Here is a 20,693-nt window from a genome sequence, read left to right as displayed (position 1 = left end):
TCACAGTACAGCAATAAACCAATTTAATAACCAACTCACAAATGACATGATGACACTGATTACATTGTAAGAATTGTCACTTCTAAGGAGAAGGAGGTGACCATTACCAAACCTAATGGAGAAACTACAGTGAAAACCGTACGGATCTGGAATGAGACTGTGTCGAATCTGACACTTATGGCCCTGGGCTCCTCCGCACCAGAGATCCTGCTCTCAGTTATCGAGGTACTTTTTCTCATCAGCTAGAAATACATGTAAAAACTGTTGCCTTTTACTGTAAAAGTGCAGTCTACAATAAAGAGCAAGAAATGTTCTCTCATAATTTAAACTAGGATGAATTGGATAAATAAAAGTGAATCTTATAGATAATCTATATGAAATTAGTTGTAAAACATTAAAACCACTTAACAGTTCATGCTTACACTACTTACATGGTTTAAAAGAAGTTCTGTGTTGAGTAAATTCTATTCCTGTTTCCCCTTTCAGGTGTGTGGACACAACTTCAATGCTGGGGAGCTCGGCCCAGGCACTATTGTGGGGAGTGCAGCCTTTAATATGCTTGTGATAATTGGTCTGTGTGTGTCAGTAATTCCTGACGGAAAGTCTCGAAAGATCAAACACCTGCGAGTGTTTTTCATTACAGCTTTCTGGAGTATCTTTGCCTACATTTGGCTCTACCTCATATTGGCTGTCATCTCCCCTGGGATTGTAGAGGTAAGTCTCTATGATAACCATCACACTATTGCAAATCTGCTTTTCATTTAATTGAAGGTAAAATAACGCTCCCAAATCACTTGGAAGATTCCACAGCGTTCATTTGATTACTAGATAAGCAAGGCTGCCATAGATTTATTTACTTTTGTTTGGACGTATCTGAAAATGTTGTCACATGAGTTACGCAGTTCTCACATACAATGTATACCACACATGTACCATGTCTACAGAATTGATTCAACTATTTAACCCAAATATCGCAGTAATGACCAAATAACATTACTTAATGTGAAACTACACTATGCAGACATGTCAGTTTAGGATGCTTGATTTTTGAAACTTATGGCATGACCTATTTCAATTGTAATTATTTGCCTACTTAGGAGCACTCACAGAAAACGTGAAATTCTTTTCCCACATGGTCAGTTGATCGTAGTATAAAAAAGACCAAGACAATGACATCATGCCAAAATTACTGGACCCTGTCCTGAAGCAGCAGAACACTGTATATCCCTGACCCTTGATCCCAATGCTTATGCACTATTTAGAACAGAATTGCATCAAAAACAACATGCCTCCTTCTAAGACATGGCAGGGCAGCAGAGGAAAGCCCCGGGGGACTCACCCAGCAGCCACAGTGCAGAAGCTCAAAGGAGCTGCAGCGACAAGCCCACTACGTCGGAGCAGTTCAAGCCATGGACACAGAGACCCAAGACCAAAGGGCACACCACCCCCCAGCAAAGGCCCAACAGAGCCTGGGGGCCCCGCCAAGCAGCTGCCGGGAATGAGGTGGCACACAGTCAAGCACCCAACTCCAGACACTGAGAACCACCAACCCACCGATGGACAGAGACACCACCCACCGCCAGGAAGTGTGACGGTGATTTGATGGATGGCCTAAGATGATCAAGGAGAGGGGGCAGCCCAAGAACCATCTTGAAACAGCCACACACAATAACACATCCCCTGTATGCGTACATATACAAACAATCACACCCACACATCGAGCATAAAGACACACAAGAATGGATGCCATACACTCACTCGCACTCCTCATACACACTCTATACTCCCAGGTCCAGGTATCAATTTTCAAGATGGGCAACCAGGCCCTGGACCCAGCAGGTGGTCCTTTTCATTCTGGGGTTAAGACAGGCAGACCACCCGAGCCACCAGTTCAAACTGACGAGGGCCAGTAGGGCCGAACTCGAATGACCCCAGCCCTGATCCCGGCCCCCAACGACCTTGTCCCCATCCGGAGACGGGGGCACAAAAAAAAAAAGAATAAACAAAAGAAATAAACAACAAAAAGATGGGTCCACCCGGTCCAAACGAACCAGCCAATCAGAGCCACCCCACGATGAAATAATCCCTACCATCAAATGAATTCCAATCTCAACTCTATGAACCTCCCACCCCCCATGAACGCCAACACAAATTTCCCCCAAAGGGCCGTTGGTCAGCACCCGGGCTGAGCGCAACCTGCCAGCTGCCTGAGCGCAGCCACAAGACGCACTCCACCTCCCCACCCACCTGACCACAGCCTTGCACCAGGCCGGGGGCCAGAGCTGCATGAGGAAGCAGTGGAGGAAGGCCACCACAAAAATGTTGTGAAATTATTTATCTATTATGTTAAAGATTTTTTTTGCTGCACTAGTGGAATTTATTTTTCCCAGTATTTTTTTGACAGTAGCTAGACAGTGTTGGCACCACAGCCATGGGTTACAATGACTTACCATAGAACAAGTTTGCCAGAGCATATTTTTACATTTTCACATGCTGTAGAGCCATTTTTTGGAGTATTTCAATATGCTAGACATCAATACAACCCTTAAATCCGAACTTTTTATAATTTGTATGTCCATATTTACTAAATAAATTGCTAAAAAGTGCAATTCACCACCAGAAAAACACATATTTTCCTAAATACAGAAATATCATAGCTGTATCCCTCAAAATTGTAATGTAAAAAAGTTGCACAAAATCCTCCACAGAAAATTTATTTGGAGTGTGTCCATAACTTCATTTTTGAAATACTCAAATTTTTATAAACACAGACAAAAACAGAAATAAAATGTACATTGTGAACAGTTTGAGAAAAGATAATATGTACATCAAAATAAACTATTTACAATAGTGCAATCAAATCTCTAAGTGTGCCAGATACCTATGAGCACACATATATGTTCATAAGAGCATGTTCAAACAATAAAATGTGCAATAAACAACACAAAATATAATTGTTTTTTACTGTGTTGAAACTTTAGAACAGATGAACACAAATTCAAATGATATTTTTTTGTATCGATACAAGATACAAAACAGCTGAATGCAAAAAGACAACATGAACATCAAAAAGCTATTTACAATAAGATATTTACAACAGTGTATTCACAGGCACAGAGTCAAAAATTAGCCTATCACAGCGAAGCTTGTGAGACCTTGTGACAGTTCCTGTCCACGATTACACACAGAGGCACTTTACATGTCTCACACATGAAAGGAGTGCACTTCCCACACAGCCTGCACTTTCTGCGTCCCTGTGTAGCTTTCTTTGAGCCTGATGCCCCCTCAGCAATGGCAACAGGGATCTGCTGATAGGCCTCCGGGACTTGTTGTGAGGGTGCTCCACACAGCTCAGCTGTCAGCTGCTCCTGGAAGCCCTGGTGTGTCATGGGCTGCTGCTCCAGTCTGCCACACAATGCACCGTGCAACAGATAGCAACTTGTTACAGCAATGTCAACAAAGTGATGCAGCACTGTCAAATACCACTTCCTGCTCTTTGTCCGTGAGGAATAGAAGCCAATCAGTTGGTCAGACAGGTCAACTCCCCCCATGAAGCGGTTGCAGTCCTTCACAGCTGACGGAATTGGCACCTCCACTGCTCTGAAACTTTCCACCAAACTTGGATGCTCTTTTTACAGAGTCCCCTGAGAAGGCGGTCTGCAGAGTGGAGCAGACACTCACCTCCCTCGTGTCCATCTACTTGATAAATAAGAGCACTCCCTCTCTGATTCACCTGATGGTCCCTCGGGGAGATTTCTTGTTCAGGGCATTTATTTTTGTTTTTGGGACGCCGACTCTTGTATCCCGAAAGGTCCCATTGGCTCCAAACCCCAGGTCATGAAGGTGGTTGAACAGTACTGGGCTGGTGTAGAAATTACCACAATAAATGTGATATCCTGATCCCAGGTAGTTTTTGTTGATGAGTGACATCACAGCATCAAATGACAGCCCTTTCCCAGTTACCAGAGTGGACTTCCCTGAATATATGTTGAAATCAACAGTGTAGCCTGTGTTGTCTGAGAGCACAAAAAGTTTTATCCCCCACCTTGTTGGCTTGTTTCTTATGTACTGCCTGATAGCAATTCTGGCTTTGGTGGCTACCATGCGCTTATCCACAGAGAGGTTTTGCTGGGGGTGGTACACAGCTTTGCAGGCTACACATAAACTGTCATACAGGGGCCGTATTCTGTGCATACAGTCATAGTCATGTGTGCCTTTTCTGCTGTCATTGAGGGCATCTTCCGCAGGGTCACTCAGATGTATGTTCCAAGTAATGCTGAGGAACCGGTCCCTGGACATGACCTTTGCAGGATATGACACACTGAAAACAGAATCTGCACAAAATTAAATTCAAATTCAAAAATACTTTATTAATCCCAAAGGGAAATTAAATGTTGTTGTAGCTCATTATGTAGGTTTCTTCAAAGAGCCGTTGTAGATGCTGATGGCTGTGGGCAGGAAAGATCCCCTGTAGTCATCTGTCTTACAGCAGATCTGAAGAAGCCTCTGACTGAAGACACTCTGTTGTTGTAGGACAGTCTCCTGAAGAGGATGCTCAGGGTTCTCCATAATGTTCTTCATTTTATGAAGGATCCATCTTTGCACAATGATCTCTAGAGGTTCCAGAGAAGTCCCCAGAACAGAGCCGGCCTTCTTTATCAGCTTGTTGATCTTTTTTAAGTCCCTGGTTCTGATGCTGCTTCCCCAGCAGATGATGGAGAAGAGATCACACTTTCCACAACAGACCTATAGAAGATATGCAGCATCTTGCTGCAAACACCAAAGGACCTAAGCTTCCTCAAGAAGTGCAGTCTGCTCTGTCCCTTCTTGTAGACGGCTTCACAGTTGCATCTCCTGTCCAGTCTGTTGTCCAGGTGAACACTGAGGTATTTCATTCTCCTCCACCACCTCCACCTCTTCTCCCATGATGGAAATAGTTTTTGACTTATTCCTGTTACTCTTAAAATCTACAATCATCTCCTTTGTTTTCTATGCCAAAAATCCCGGATCTTTGGGAGCTTCAGAACCCCCATGTACAGTGTCATCCCAATGTACTGATACATTTCAGCCTCTGTGATCTCAGTCCATTACAATTTTTCCCTGCTGCAATATTTCTAGGTGCATATTTATTAGTGTTTGCACACAGTGTTTTAATTGTGTCCTGGTCAAAGTACATCTTGAACAGCTCAGATGGAAATGGAATGTCCACATACTGTGCAAGAGGTGGCTGCAGACCTGGCTGTCTTTTGGGCAGGAAATGTGGTGAGGGCTGTGGCAAGTTGTCAGGCTCAGTTTCACATCTTCAGTGAGCTACATCACTGGGGAGTGTCTCTGACCTGGAGTGCTTGCCAGTGGAACGACTGCTGCAGCTCCTATTTGTTGAAGGCTGACTCCTTCCTCTTCCTCTCTCCAGAGCACTGGGTGCCTCAGGGGAGCAGTAGGTGTCTTCTTCCTCGTCCTTATCATCAACGCTGCACACAGAAAAAAATGTGTCTATGATGCGCATAATATAACAATGATGTGTAACATGGTGAAATTCTTTCATTTGTATATTTTTCTCTAATTCAGAAACAAGTAATATTTCAGAAATGTATATATACATGTCATGGGAAGAATCTATCCCATCAATAAAATCCACTTCATCCCCACTGTCAGCCGAATCCAGACCGGATGAGTGGACCGATTTGGCGTCTTCACCCGGCGCTGTAATACGCTCCAAAGCTTCGAGCGAGGTGTTAAACAGTTTGGTGCGTCTGGCTTTTGGCAGCTCCATAAATGTGGATGTGTAAGTGTGAGTAAGTGTGTGTTGAGAGTCTGGTGTGTGTGGGTGTGTGTATGTAAAAGAGCAATAAATACTGAATGACGAAACGCAAGTGAAAGTGCGAACAAAATGAAGAGATCTGTGTACCGCGGGGACAATCTACAACCACTACAACCATTCTCGGGAAAAGAGACCTGGGAAATGACATCACTTCCGGTTGTTGCGGGCATTGGCTTGCAAGAAAACCACGTGATAGTTCATCCTCCAATGTCATTACTCATATTCCGATGTAGGAAGCACACGGCGGTCAGGATTATAATGTTGTTTTTTTTGCTTTTTTACTGGATTTCTGCTAAAGTTTCTGGAGAAAGAAAAGGTGTGTGGGACACATTGTGAGTAGCATATTTAAATGTAACACTCCGGTTTCATTGGCAAAAAAATTTTTTGCTCTATATCATTTGGTTGCAATTCTACAGGCGTTTAAAAATAGATATGCAAATGGGAGCGCCGGCGCTCCCGCCGGTCATAAAGGGTTAAAGGCCAGTAAGAATTTTTCTGGAGCTTTCAAAATAAATTGCATTAACCTACTTCCAGCAGAGCCAGGAACAGGAGCAAGAAGGGAGTAACAGTGGACTTCCCATGACGTTACTGTTTAAATCAAAACCCGCGTTCCAACAAACAGGCCTCTCCACACTGGTCCCCAGCGGAACCGGAAGCGTGCTAATGTCTCTTTGCTGGCAAACAGGCATAACTCTTCAAACTGGATCCAAGAGTGTCATACGATCACGTGATCATGTGCACTAAGTTGAGTAGGAATGAATTGCTATACAGTGTATACAGTATTCATTCATGAACGGGTTAATTAAGATGCAAGCATGGCTTGACTTTTTTTGTGAGGTCTACAAAAGGAAACTGTGTTCCAGAGAGTTTCCAGCAGAGACCCTGTCTCTACAATGCCGAGTGGAGCATTGTAGAAAGGTACTGCAACACAGCACACCGCTCTGTGTGCAGTTCGACCCGGGCCGGCAGAACTAGCAACCCTGCAGGTTAGCTGCACGTTAACCCTTTGTTCACCGTGGATGCTTTCCTCAACTTTGTCGCCCCGGACAACTTCTCCTCAGCACGGTTCACATAATAATAATAATAATAATAATAATAATAATAATTAAAGCTGCAAGCAGCAATGAAGGCCCTCGCAGCTCAGCGCCGCTCGGCCTATGAAGCAACCGTGGGAGCCTGGCATCGCCTACTCCACGCCACCAACGATCAGTTCCGCTTATCACCAGTAGGCCACAATGTGAGAAGGCTGTCATACAATCATGGGTGAAGCCGAGTACTGCTCTCACGAGAAGCATTAGAACTAGAACTCCAACTAGAACGGATTTTGACAAAATTTCTCAATTTCACCAAATAAACTGCAAAATCTTAGAAGAAATCTTACAGCAACTAAACTCTTCTTCCTGCTGTCTCGATCTTTTACCCACAGCTTTCCTTAAGAAAGCTTTGCCTGTAATAACGTCTGATTTAACTCAAATAATAAACACGTCCCTTTTGTCTGGTGTTTTCCACCAGGCCCTAAAAACAGCAATTATCAAACCTCTATTGAAAAAGAGCAACTTGGACAAGCTGCTACTACAGAACTACAGGCCTATATCAAACCTCCCCTTCATCAGTAAGATTATTGAAAAAGCTGTGTTTCAGCAGTTAAACAACTTCCTAACAATGACCAACCGCTTCGATGTTTTCCAGTCAGGCTTCCTGCTCACCACAGTACAGAGACGGCTCTTGTCAAGGTGTTCAATGACATCCGTATAAATGCAGACTGTGGAAGAACCACAGTGCTGATATTATTGGACCTTAGTGCAGCATTCAACACTGTTGATCACTCCATTTTATTAGAGCGCCTGGAAAACTGGGTCGGCCTTTCTGGTACAGCACTCAACTGGTTTAAATCCTACTTGAAGGACATGGACTTTTTTGTGTCAGTAGGTAACTTTACATCAGAGAGCACAAAAATCACATGTGGCGTTCCCCAAGGGTCCATCTTAGGGCCCCTCCTATTCAATATCTACATGCTCCCCCTAACTCAGATTTTAATAAACAACAACTTAAGTTATCATAACTATGCAGACGACACACAGCTATACGTTACAATGTCACCAGGTGACCATGAACCCATTCAAGCGCTGGGTAAATGCTTAGAAGAAATCAATGCATGGATGGGCCTAAATTTTCTTCAGCTGAATCAAAACAAAACTGAAGTAATAATCTTTGGACCAAAGGAAGAGCGTTTAAAAGTTAGCACACAGCTTCAGTTAATACAGCTAGAAACCATCAGTCAGGCTCAAAACCTGGGTGTAGTGATGGACTCAGACCTGAACCTTCAGAGGCACATAAAGGTAGTAACTAGGTCGGCCTTCTATCACCTAAAGAACATCTCCAGGATTAAAGGACTAATGTCTCATGCGTTCATCTTTAGTAGAATTGATTACTGCAACGCTGTCTTCACAGGTCTGCCTAAAACGTCGATCAGACAGCTGCAGTTGATCCAGAACGCTGCTGCCCGCGTCCTCACTAGAACTAAGAAAGTGGAGCACATCACCCCGGTTCTAAAGTCCCTACACTGGCTCCCTGTGGCTCAGAGAATAGACTTTAAAATACTTCTGTTAGTCTATAAATCACTGAATGGCTTAGCACCAAAATACATTACAGACTTGTTGTCAGCGTATCAACCACCTCTCAGGTCATCTCGCTCAAATCTACTCTGCAGAACCAGAACCAGAACCAAGCATGGAGAAGCAGCTTTTAGTTCTTATGCTCCACTAATCTGGAATAAACTGCCAGAAAACTGTAAAAGCGCCTAAACCCTAAGTTGCTTTAAATCAAGATTAAAAACTTATTTGTTTAGAGTGGCCTTTGACTGTGCCATTTAGGCATGATTAGTTGCGTTTTCAGTCCAATTTTCCTTTCATTTTCTTGTCCATCATTCTATTCTCTTTATTTTATTTTATTTTACTTTACTTTTTTAAATTACCTCTGTTGTTTGATTTTATCATTTGATTTGTTTTTCTGTGTCTGTATCTGTCTTTATTTCAGAATCAGAATCAGAATCAGAAAAGCTTTATTGCCAAGTACGTTTTTGGACATACAAGGAATTTGTTTTGGCGTAGTCGGTGCAATACAGTACAAATTAAACAGTATAAACATATCTGCAATATAATATAAATATATGTGCACAGTTTTAAGTGAGTGAGAGTAAATATAGAGCAGTATAAGATCCAAGAGCAATACAACAGTGCAGGTGATCATTGTGCAAGTATGGCAGTGCAAGTAAAGCAGGAGTCCAAGCTGAGCGTTAATGTAACGCATAGAGTTACAAGTTACAAGTGTCCTGTCAGCAAAAAAAGGGGATGTGGGGGAAAGGGAGAGTGTCAGGGTGGTTTCCGGGCTTTGTTAACCAGGCTGGTGGCAGATGGGAAAAAACTGTTCTTGTGGCGTGAGGTTTTGGTCCGGATGGACCGCAGCCTCCTGCCAGAGGGGAGAGTCTCAAAGAGTCTGTGACTGGGGGGGGAGGGATCAGCCAGAATCTTCCCTGCCCGCTTCAGGGTCCTGGAGGTGTACAGTTCCTGGAGCGACAGTAGACTGCAGCCAATCATCTTCTCAGCAGACCGAATGACACGCTGCAGCCTGCCCTTATCCTTGGCTGTAGCAGCGGCGTACCAGATGGTGATGGAGGAGGTGAGGATGGACTCAATGATGGCTGTGTAGAAGTGCACCATCATAGTCTTTGGCAGGTTGAATTTCTTCAGCTGCCGCAGGAAGAACATCCTCTGCTGGGCTTTCTTGATGAGGGAGCTGATGTTTGGCTCCCACTTGAGATCCTGGGAGATGATGGTTCCCAGGAAGCGGAAAGATTCGACATTGTCAATTGTGGAGTCACAGAGGGTGATGGGGGCAGGTGGGGCTGGGTTCTGCCTGAAGTCCACAACCATCTCCACTGTCTTTAGAGCATTAAGCTCAAGGTTGTTGTGGCTGCACCAGTCCAACAGATGGTCCACCTCCCATCTGTATGCGGACTCGTCACCATCAGAGATGAGTCCGATCAGGGTGGTGTCGTCCGCAAACTTCAGAAGCTTGACAGACTGGTGACTGGAGGTGCAGCTGTTGGTGTACAGGGAGAAGAGCAGAGGAGAGAGAACACAGTCTTGGGGGGAACCGGTGCTGATGGTCAGGGAGTCAGAGACGTGCTTCCCCAGCCTCACGCGCTGCTTCCTGTCAGACAGGAAGTCAGTGATCCATCTGCAGGTGGAGTCGGGTACACTCAGCTGGGAGAGCTTCTCCTGTAGCAGAGTTGGGACGATGGTGTTGAAGGCAGAGCTGAAATCCACAAACAGGATCCTGGCGTAGGTTCCTATGGAGTCCAGGTGCCGGAGGATGAAGTGAAGGGCTAGGTTGACTGCATCATCTACAGACCTGTTGGCTCTGTAGGCAAACTGCAGGGGGTCCAGGAGGGGGTCGGTGATGTCTTTTAGGTGTGAGAGCACAAGGCGCTCAAAGGACTTCATCACCACAGAGGTCAGGGCGACGGGTCTGAAGTCATTAAGCCCTGTGGTCCTTGGCTTCTTGGGAACAGGGACGATGGTGGAGGACTTGAAGCAGGCTGGCACATGACATGTCTCCAATGAGGTGTTAAAAATGTCTGTGAAGACTGGAGACAGCTGATCAGCGCAGTGCTTCAGGCTGGCTGGTGAGACAGAATCCGGACCAGCAGCTTTCCGGGGGTTCTGTCTCCTGAAGAGTTTGTTGACGTCCCTCTCCTGGATGATGGAAAGAGCCGTCCCCGGCGTGGGTAGGGGGCTGGTGGGGGGGAACTTCAGGGTGGGGGTTGGAGGTGCCAAGGCCCCTCTTGAGGTTGGGGAGGGGGGAGTGGTGGATTGTGGCTGCAGCTGTTGGGGGGTGTCGTGGGGGATGGTTGCAGGACTGTCCCTTTGTCTTTCAAAGCGGCAGTAGAACTCGTTCAGGTCGTTGGCAAGGCGTCGGTCGTTGATGGAGTGGGGGGCTTTCGGCTTGTAGTTGGTGATTTGCTTGAGCCCTTTCCAGACAGACGCAGAGTCGTTGGCTGAGAACTGGTTTTGGAGCTTCTCAGAGTACAGTCGTTTGGCCTCTTTCACTGCCTTGCCAAACTTGTACTTCACTTCTCTGTATATGTCTTTGTCCCCACTCCTGAAGGCCTCTTCCATATTTGCTTTGTGATTGTATTGTAATTGTATGTACAGCGCTTTGAGTGTCTTGTTGCTGAAAAGCGCTGTATAAATAAACTTATCTTACCATTAAAAATGTAACCAAAATCTGACCTTCCTGATGAAAGCTGCACTCACTTATTTGTTAGCGGGCGGGGCTAAAGTGATGTCATCAATTGACTGTGCCAACGTGTTCAGCCATGATCCACAATGATGTATTCTACATTTGAAGTGGATCCTAATATGTATGAGGGAGATGGAGCACTTGAAGTGTCCTAGGGGGTACTGTTGATCTAAATTCCAATGTAATCCAATAGAGCTGTTTGGGGGCTGACAAAGATCAAGCATATGCAGTTTGGAGTAAATCGGACCTTCCTGATGGAAGCTACACTCATTTGTTTGTTAGTGGGCAGGGCTAAAGTGATGTCATATATTGACTGTGTCAACATGTCCATCATTAACTCATGATCATGTATACTACATTTCAAGTGGATCCAATGATGTATGAGGGAGATACAGCCTTTGAAGTGTCCTAGGGGGAGCTGTTGATCCAAATTCCAATGTAATCCAATAGAAGTGTTTGGGGGATGACAAATATCAACGATATTTATTTTGGAGTGAATCGGACCATGCATGTGTAATTTAGAGCCAAACGTAAGGCCGTGGCGTGACATCAGAATTCGCCACGCCATCATAGCCACACTCTCCAGCTAAAGCAGTCAGTACTGGCGACTGTCTAAGATCATCATGTTATCTATTACTTGGGACAGTTTCACATTGATTAGGTGAAAAACATCAAACATTGACTCTCTAAAGGAAAATGTGACACTTCCTGTTCTCAGGGGGCGGAGCTTTGATGATGTCAGCATCTGATCAGTGAATATTGTTCAGGGCCCGAGGCAGATCAATCTCAGAAGGTTTCAGGTCTCTGTGACTTTCTTTGTAGGAGCTATTTTAATTTCGTCTTTCATGGCGAGAAGTCATATTTTGAGGCGTGGCCACGCCCACACGCTTTCATGTATCAAAAAGCTTTTGATAACTTTTCATCCACAGTGCCTTAAAAGTATACTGAGTGATTTTAAAGTCTCTAAGTCAAAAGCTGTAGAAGGAGTTCGATATGCGGGCTAGAAACAGCAAAACCGGGGTCAAAATGACAACTTCAATCCAAAATGGCTGACTTCTTGTGGGGCTTGGACCAATGCTCCAAGAGTCTTTTATGTAGGTCTTGAGAAGTTATATATGTGTACCAAATTTCAGATTCCTCGGTCAAAACATGGCTTGGGGCTGATTTTTTAAAATGTTCTAGGGGGCGCTGTGGAGGAATTAGGCCACACCCACTAAATATGTCATCAGATCTCTTTTGGGGACTGGACTAGGATCAATCACATTAAATTTGGTGCAGATTAAATGATGTATGTGGAAGTTAAACCAAACCTATGGGCATGGCGTGACATCAGACTTCGCCACGCCGATACCGCCTTGCCCTCTTACAAAACCTGTCAGTACTGGAGACCAAGTTAGACCATCGTGTTATCTGTCATTGGAGACAATTTCATGTTGATTAGGTGAAGGAGATCAAATATGGCCCACACTAAGTGAAACATTACACTTCCTGTTGACATCTGACTTCGCCGCGCCATCATGGCCCCGCCCTTTTATAAAAAGTCACTGTGCTTCAAATGAAGTTAGACCAACTAGTTATCTGTCTTCTGACACAGTTTCAAGTTGATTGGGTCAAGAGGGTCAGAGAGGCACTTTTCCAAGTGAAAAAAGTGACTTCCTGTTCTCAGGGAGCGTGGTTTTGATGATGTCATAGTTTGACCAGATAGGATTGTTGGTGACCTGAGAGGGATCAATCATACAGATCTAGCTATGTACCAAATTTCAACTCTCTAGGACTTACCAGTTGGCCTATCTCACTTTAGGGGGCGTTGTAGAGCCTTTTGGCCCTGCCCATTTTTAATTCCATTACAAACCTTAAATTTCACTAGGGGGACAATTTTGGGTAAAGTTTGGTGAGTTTTTGAGTATGTTTATGCCCCCAAAAAGGCAATTTATTTGCCCGGAGAAAAATAATAAACATTTGCATTACAATAGGCCTTCGTAGCGCTTAGCTGCTCGGGCCTAATAATCATCTTTATTGGTCATTACACATGTACATTACAACGAAATTTGTCCTCTGCATTTAACCCATCCCTTATAGGGAGCAGTGGGCTGCGGGGAGCATTCTGGGGCTAAGGGTCTTGCCCCCTCCAGAATGCAAACCTCCTGTTCTAACCAATTGGCCACCACGCCCCCCATATAAGAGCTAGTGTCTGGGCAGAGAAGATTACTTTAGAGGTAAATAATCTAAATAATGTTCATTTAATGATTGTTTTTGTTTGTGTTGAGAAACTCAGCTACAGTAAGTGCTAGCAGACTAGCACTCAGCTAAGGATGTGTTCTGTATTGTGTTTTTTTAAAGTGACAAGACAAACTTTTTTTAAAGGGTGATTTTTAAACATAGATCGGCCATAACGCGCCATCCACGCTTATGCATTTCAACCCTTTTATTAGTGGTATTTTAAAGGTACAGTATGTGTTTGATTCTGGTAACCAGCTATAAGCTGCTTTCGTTAGCTCCAACCAATAACAGCTAGGAACCCCATGCTCGCCCACGTTATGAGTCAGCTGAAGATCATTTACCCAGTAAGGCTGTTAGTTTACAATCTAAGAAATAATATTTCCCTTAATATTATTTTACTAAACTTGATAACTAATTAAACACCATTAAGACCCATTTATGCAAAAGGTTTGGTTCTTATTCAAAATATTTCCTTTAAATATTATTTTAATATTTCCTTAATAATATTTCCATAAATATTATTTTAATAAATAAGGGCAACTATTTAAACACCGTTGAGAATTAGTCATGTAGAAGGTTGGTTTTATTCAGCAAATCATTCTTGTTTGACCATTTGTTTGCTACTACATACCTCAGTATGGTCTGCTACCACAACTCGTTGCAGCCCTGATGTCACAGTGGACTATATAACGAATATGATGTCTCTCCCCCTTGCTTTTCCCCACTGGAAACCGAGACCGGTTACCACGCAACGGAGGCACGCATCCTTCTGGAGAAGAAACTCACACGTGGGTTTTTATTAATTCTCCCCACTGACCAGGAACTCATGGGACTCAACGAATTAAGCTTGCAGGGATAGGAAGACTTGTAAGTTTTGCATTGTCAATCGAAGACGTGAATTTAACACATGACCAAAAACCCACGGAGGTTTCAGGGATACGAAATTTTCATCCTTGTTTTGTTCCACTCGACTGCTGACGGTCCATCATATTTTTCCCCTTTGCCAAAGGAGGCCAAAGGACAAAGTCGACTGCTTTCCTTTGAATTTGTTACGGACACGTAACTGCTCGCCCCTCTCTCCCCCCTATTCCAAGGAGGACGACAACAAGTAATCCCGTTTTGTTTTATTTCTATTAGAAATAGCTTGGGCAGGATAGAGTAGGATTTCTGGGCGATTTAGAATCGCAAATTTTAGTCCAATGTGTTCTAAGTTGTATGTGCATGCAATGTCTTATTGAAACTTTGATTGCTGTTGGACTCTGAAGCCGCCGTGCTTTGAAGCTGTGCGTGTCTAACTGTGTTTTGAACACCTGAGCGCAGACTCAGTCGAACTTAAAGTTGGACTGCTAGAACCTTGTGGTGGAAAACTCACTATTTCCTTTGTTTTCACTCTTTGTGTTTTTCCACTGGTTGCCCCTAAAGGTTTTATGACCCTTTGTGTTCACTAAAGTACAACTTCGGGGGTTTTATGACTGCATCTTGGTGGAGGCCGCTTCCAAAGCTTTGCTCAGTACTTTATTTTCTCTTGTTTTTGCCATAACTGCTGGTTTGACTTTCATACACACTCAATGTTGTTTATCTTGTTTAGTTAGTTATTTTACCCTTTTTGTGTAAAACTTTTGCATGCTTGATTAGGTGAAGATTATTGAATCAGGGCTGTTGATTTAATAAATATTCACCTGTTTATTTTGAGCAAGAGTGATTTGTCTCTCAAAATAAGGCCAAAGTTCCCCCACCTTTGGTGAAGCGGTTGATTAAACAGTGACATCTAGTAATAGTTATCAATAATTACTGAGAATTTAATAATTGTAATTATCAAAGGCCTTGAGCCATAATTACGACACCAGAGGTCATCTCTGATTTCGATTCGTAAGTAATGATTTTTGGTTAAGAAATACATTTTTTTCAAATGATGATTTTAAATTATAATTCTTGATAAATATTAATTAATCAATAATCATAATTCTTACATTCTTTAACATTTTGTTTTATCTGATCTTGCATTGTGAAGGGTTGTCTACAGGTATGCCGATTATTACCTAAGTTGGTTCCAAGACTAACTTAACTTCATTTCCAGATTCTTCAAGATAATCCTTGGTTCTCAAACATAAACATTGCATGGTAATGTTGCATCACTCTTTCAGTCATGGTTTTCAACCATCTTTGATTCCGTTGTTTATATTGTACATAGCCATATGCTTCCCTATTCTTTCATTCTGCTTGGTAGTTTAGTTGGGTTGTGTTAGCATAGTAAATAGTTTGCTGATTGAAATATGTTGGTGTTTGAGTTGACTTCTTTTTGTTAATAAATTATTGTATTTTAAGAAATTGAGTGAATTCATTCTGTGTGTGTACAGAGTTATGCTGTTCAATAATGCCAGAGCTTTGCTCATCCCTTTCAATTTTGTCCTAATACCACCGCCTTATTGGGTTGGTATTCACAGGACAACCCTTAACAGACTGAAATATTATTTAATAAAATATTAAGGTATTAATATTGAATAATATATTCATATTGATAATCACAACAATGGGGGCCGAGAGAGAGGGGAAGACATGCAACAAATGTCGCCAGGGCCAGGACTCAAACCCAGGACGCTGCATCGAGGACTTAAGCCTATGTATATGGGTCGCATACTTAACCCCCTACACCACCAGCGCTACATCCGTAATTGTAAATGTTTAAAAGTTAAGTATTGTCTACAAAACATGTTAGAAATATTTGGTTTCAAATCTCGAACTTTTGGTTTTGAAGCTCCCTTTTTTTGGTTGAACTCAATGAATTTTTAGATTGAAAACATAAACATCACGGGCGGGGTCTAAGGGGGAACGATATAAAACGTCTTTCTATTGGTTGGTGCTGACTAAAGCGACAGCCTCTAACTGCACTGCGGGTCAAGGCTTCAGTGAGTGGACATTACCAGGAAAGAGCAGGCTACAAAGACAGTGAGTGGTAAGTAATCTTCACAAAATTGCCCCGTCAACAGCTAGTGTCTGCCATTTTTTAAAGAAGAATATCCTGACACAACTCATGAGAACAGACAGCTGTTGATATATGTTGTACACCACGGTCTTGCCGGTTAGCATAGCAGGTTGGCTAAAGTTAGCATCAGGTAAAGTACAGAAACTAGACATGGGTAATGTTCATCTGCCTTTATATGTAATCTATTAATTAGCGCAAAACGTGTTGAGTTCAAGCAGAGAAAGGGAGCTTCAACCAAAAAAAAAGGGAGCTTCAAAGCTAAAAATTTAAACCCTCTTCGTATGGAAACAATGTCTGGTGAGTTACTACAGTTTGAGATTTGTAACCAAAGATTTCTGACATGTTTAGGAACAAAACTTTACTTTTAAAAATAAATAATTCTATAACATTTTTTAAAGATTTGATCACAATTTTTTTTGATTGAAATTATTTTTTGTTTTACTGAGTAGCAATTTTTTGGTTGAAATTACTTTTTTGTTTATTTGACAAATAAAAAGATATATTTCCCTCCATCTGTTCACACCAGTAAAAAATGCAAGTTTTCATTATGTGAGTAATAACTACTAACTTCTGTTCAAAATGTCATGTTTTTAAACAAACAAGCAAAAATGTTTGCAATTATTTCAGGGTTTTTTTGTTTTACATAGCTTTTACATAAAACATTATATGACTTCACTCGTAATTGAATAAATACAATACATGTAAATATAATTTAATGGTCATGTTTTCTGTGTCACCAGGTTTGGGAAGCTGTGGTAACACTCCTGTATTTTCCGGTCTGTGTGCTCTTGGCTTGGATCGCTGACCGTCGCCTGCTCTTTTACAAATACATGCATAAGAGATACCGTGCCGACAAGAGGCATGGAATTGTAGTGGAAATGGAAGGGGACCTTTCCCCCAAAGCCATTGATGTTATCATGGATGGAAAGTTGTCAGATGGCAGTTCAGGGCCCGGAAACTCCTCCAGTGTGACGGTGTCCGTACAGACAGGCAGTGAGTTGGACCACAACAAAGATGAGGTAAGACACGTAGATCACTAAGAAATGCAAGATTGAGTATCGGTTGGTGTTACATCTTAGTAAATGCCAGAATCCACCTGATGATCCCTAATGGTGCGTTCAGACCGACTGCAATAAAATATCATTTTCTACATGGACATAGATGTACACTGACCAACTGCTGTGAGTTTCATACTTGTTTGACAACATGTGTGCTAAAAACAGGGCTACAGACGTGACGGTAATTTACAGAAAAGTTCAGATTTTTCAACTGCAGCGAAATTCGCTTCGCGTCCATCACGGGCTTCGCTTCGCTCTATTCGCCCTAATCGCATCCTTCGCATCGCGTCCTTCGCATCGCTACGCTTCTGAACACACCTCTACATAGGGTGTAAATCACTCGCTCCTGTCGCATCATTTGAGGTCGATCTGAACGCACCATATGACTTGGGAAATTCTATAAACTGAGACAAAAGTGGAACTTTTTGGATGGTTTGTGTCACATCACGTTTGCTGTAAAGCCAACACAGCATTACAGAAAAAGAAGATCATACCAACAGTTAAGCGTAGTGGTAGTGTGATGTTCTGGGCCTGTTTTACTTCTTAAGGACTTGGACAAGTTCCTGTACTTCCATGAAATCTGCTCTCTAGCAGAAAATCTAAAAGGAGTGTTTCCGGGCATCAGTTCGGGACCTTGAGTCTCAAAAGAAAAGGTTCTGGAAAGGTTTTGGAGTGGGGGCAGTTACTTTTTCACATGGTTTGGATTGAATAGATTTTTACTCCCTCTTAATAAATGAAATCATTTGAAAGCTATATTTTATATTTACTCAGGTTGTTTGATATAAAAAGTTGTTTGATCGTCTGATACATAAAAATGTGACAGAAAAGCATAAGAAAACAAAAATTAAATAAGGGGTAAATCTCCTTTTGCCCTTAACACAATCTACGCTATAGGTTTATTAGTAGAATTTTAACTACAGTTCTTAGAGCCTTTTTACATGACATCAGGAAGCTCCTAGGTGTCTACAGTTAAAATTCTTCACTTACAACCAGTTTCTTCCCCTGAACAGGTGGTCCGTATTTTGAAAGATCTGAAGGAGAAGCATCCCGATAAAGACCTGGACCAGTTGATCGAGATGGCCAACTACTCTTCCCTGGTTCACCAGAAGAAGAGCCGTGCCTTTTATCGTGTCCAAGCAACACGGATGATGATTGGTGCTGGAAATATATTAAAGAGGCATGCTGCAGATCGCAAACGGCGCTCACAAGGACAGGATGCCGACAAAGCAACATGCTCACATATCTGTTTTGAAAGTGTCCAATACCAATGTCTAGAGAACTGTGGCTCTGTGACCCTTTGGGTGATCCTTGATGGAGGCACAGGCCAGAACACATTCTATGTGGACTACTGTACAGAAAATGGGTCTGCTAATGCTGGATCAGACTATGAATTTAACAAGGGAACTCTAGTATTTCAACCAGGGGAAACCCGAAAAGAGATCAAGGTAAAAAAAATATATAATAGATGATGTAAAGTATTTCTAGCTTGTCCACTGAAACTTTTATTTAACCATTATTCTAAGGCTTACAGTAGTGTTAAAAAGGAAGTACACTATCTTTACAAGTTACACATTTTTGTATAAAGATATGTTTAAAATCCCTGATCCTAACCAGGTGTTAGGATGAGATAAATAAAACCTCAAATGAAGGTGACTATTCATTCATCGTGTGGAAGATTTACTGCTGAATTCAAAAGGAAATACTGTACCTCGGTATACAAATACCTCGGTATACAGAGTAATTTATGGTCTGTTGATGATTACAAGGGTCCCAAATGGTGTTGCTGCAGCAAAAGCTCAAATCATCATGTTCCACCAGAGTGCTTCATAGTTTCTATGAGGTGTTTGTTCTGATCATATGCTGTTTTTGTTTCTTTAGATGTGACTGTGTATTTTGACCAGACATTTCAACTCTAGACGTTTTTTCTCCGAGAGTCTTTTAGCTGGATCTGGTGGGACTTTATTATCTCAAGGCGTAGTGTAATGTTTTCTTCAAATACATCATGCTTGTTCAGTCTTTTTCTAATTCCACTGTCATCGACAGTTTGAGTGAATCTAGAACGTGATCTAAGAAAACCTTGTTACAGAAACATTTTTATTAAAAAGTCATCATGTTACTAAGATTTGGTTTCAGAACCAACCTAAAGTGAGCTGTTTTCCCTCCTGACACAAGGGTTAGCTGATCTCAGAGATCTACAGCAGTGATGTGGCAAATAGAGATTAAATCAGTTAAAATTAAAATAATTGTTACACCCTCATAAGGCCCCCCAACTACATTATGAGATGGTTAACTTAACCCTTCATTCTCAAGAGCATAAATCTGTTAAATCTGCATAGATCTGTTTGATCCAGCATCTGTGGTGCACCTTTGCTCTTCACAAATAGAAACCAGTTCCCCTTTATGCTATAGTTAGCCTTGCTAGATTCTGCATATGGTGAGAATTAGGGTCTAGTATGAAGTTATATTAGTTAAATTAGCTTGTTGTTCAACCCAAATAAAAAAATAGCATAGTTGGCTCTTTTAAAAGGATCCTGTTTTTAACAATAACACTCTATATTATGTCAGGTGTTCATTTGAGATCATTTTTTCCTGTTTATAAGACCTGAAGAAACAAATGTTTTTCTCCTGCAATTCACAAAGGTGTAGAAGTGACACAGTATGTACGTTTTGCCTTCTCTGAAGGCTGCTTAGTGTAAAATTACCACAAATAATGGTTTGCTTAGTTACTTCATTCCAAAATTCTGATATTGTTGGATCTGAGTTAGGTACATGTTAATAAATTAGATTATTATTTTAAAAGTTTAAAAATGTATTTCAGTGATTCAAAAATGGAATGGAAGCCCAGGCTGCTCTGATGGTGGCCTTTAGGTCGTCTGGATTATTGAGTCTGGTGTATTCCATCTTCCTCTAGACAATACTCCATAGATCCTCTATGGGGTTCAGGTCAGGCCAGGCCAATTTGCTGGTCAATCAAGCCCAGTAACACCATGGTCATTGAACCAGCTTTTGGTATCTTTTGTAGTGTGGGCCGGTACCAAGTCCTGCTGGAAAAAGTAAATCAGCATCTCCATAAAGCTTGTAAGCAGAAGGAAACATAAAGTGCTCTAATATTTCCTGCTGGACGGCTATGTTGACTGTGGACTTCAGAAAACACAGTGGACTAACACCACTGTGATGATGACATGGGACTGCAAATCATCACAGACTGTGTACCTCTCCACTCTTCGTCTTGACTCTAGAACCTTAATTTTAAAATAAAATATAAAGTTTACTTGCCTTCCAAAAGAAGACTGGGCCACTGACCACT

At 42.2% G+C, this 20,693-nt stretch overlaps 1 protein-coding gene across 1 annotated transcript in view; it reads left to right on the top strand.

Annotated features, from left to right (window-relative positions):
* Window positions 1–20,693, top strand: part of slc8a2a (solute carrier family 8 member 2a) — an 80,487-nt gene that overhangs the window by 41,794 nt on the left and 18,000 nt on the right. The window contains exons 3-6 of the mRNA XM_047379455.1: window positions 88–225; window positions 487–714; window positions 17,069–17,347; window positions 18,397–18,831. Coding sequence (XP_047235411.1) covers window positions 88–225; window positions 487–714; window positions 17,069–17,347; window positions 18,397–18,831 — 1,080 coding nt within the window. The remainder of the gene's footprint in view (window positions 1–87; window positions 226–486; window positions 715–17,068; window positions 17,348–18,396; window positions 18,832–20,693) is intronic.

This window comes from Girardinichthys multiradiatus, chromosome 11, assembly GCF_021462225.1.
Source record: "Girardinichthys multiradiatus isolate DD_20200921_A chromosome 11, DD_fGirMul_XY1, whole genome shotgun sequence".
In the NCBI taxonomy this organism is placed as follows: domain Eukaryota; kingdom Metazoa; phylum Chordata; class Actinopteri; order Cyprinodontiformes; family Goodeidae; genus Girardinichthys; species Girardinichthys multiradiatus.
This window is presented reverse-complemented; position numbering and strand designations above follow the sequence as displayed.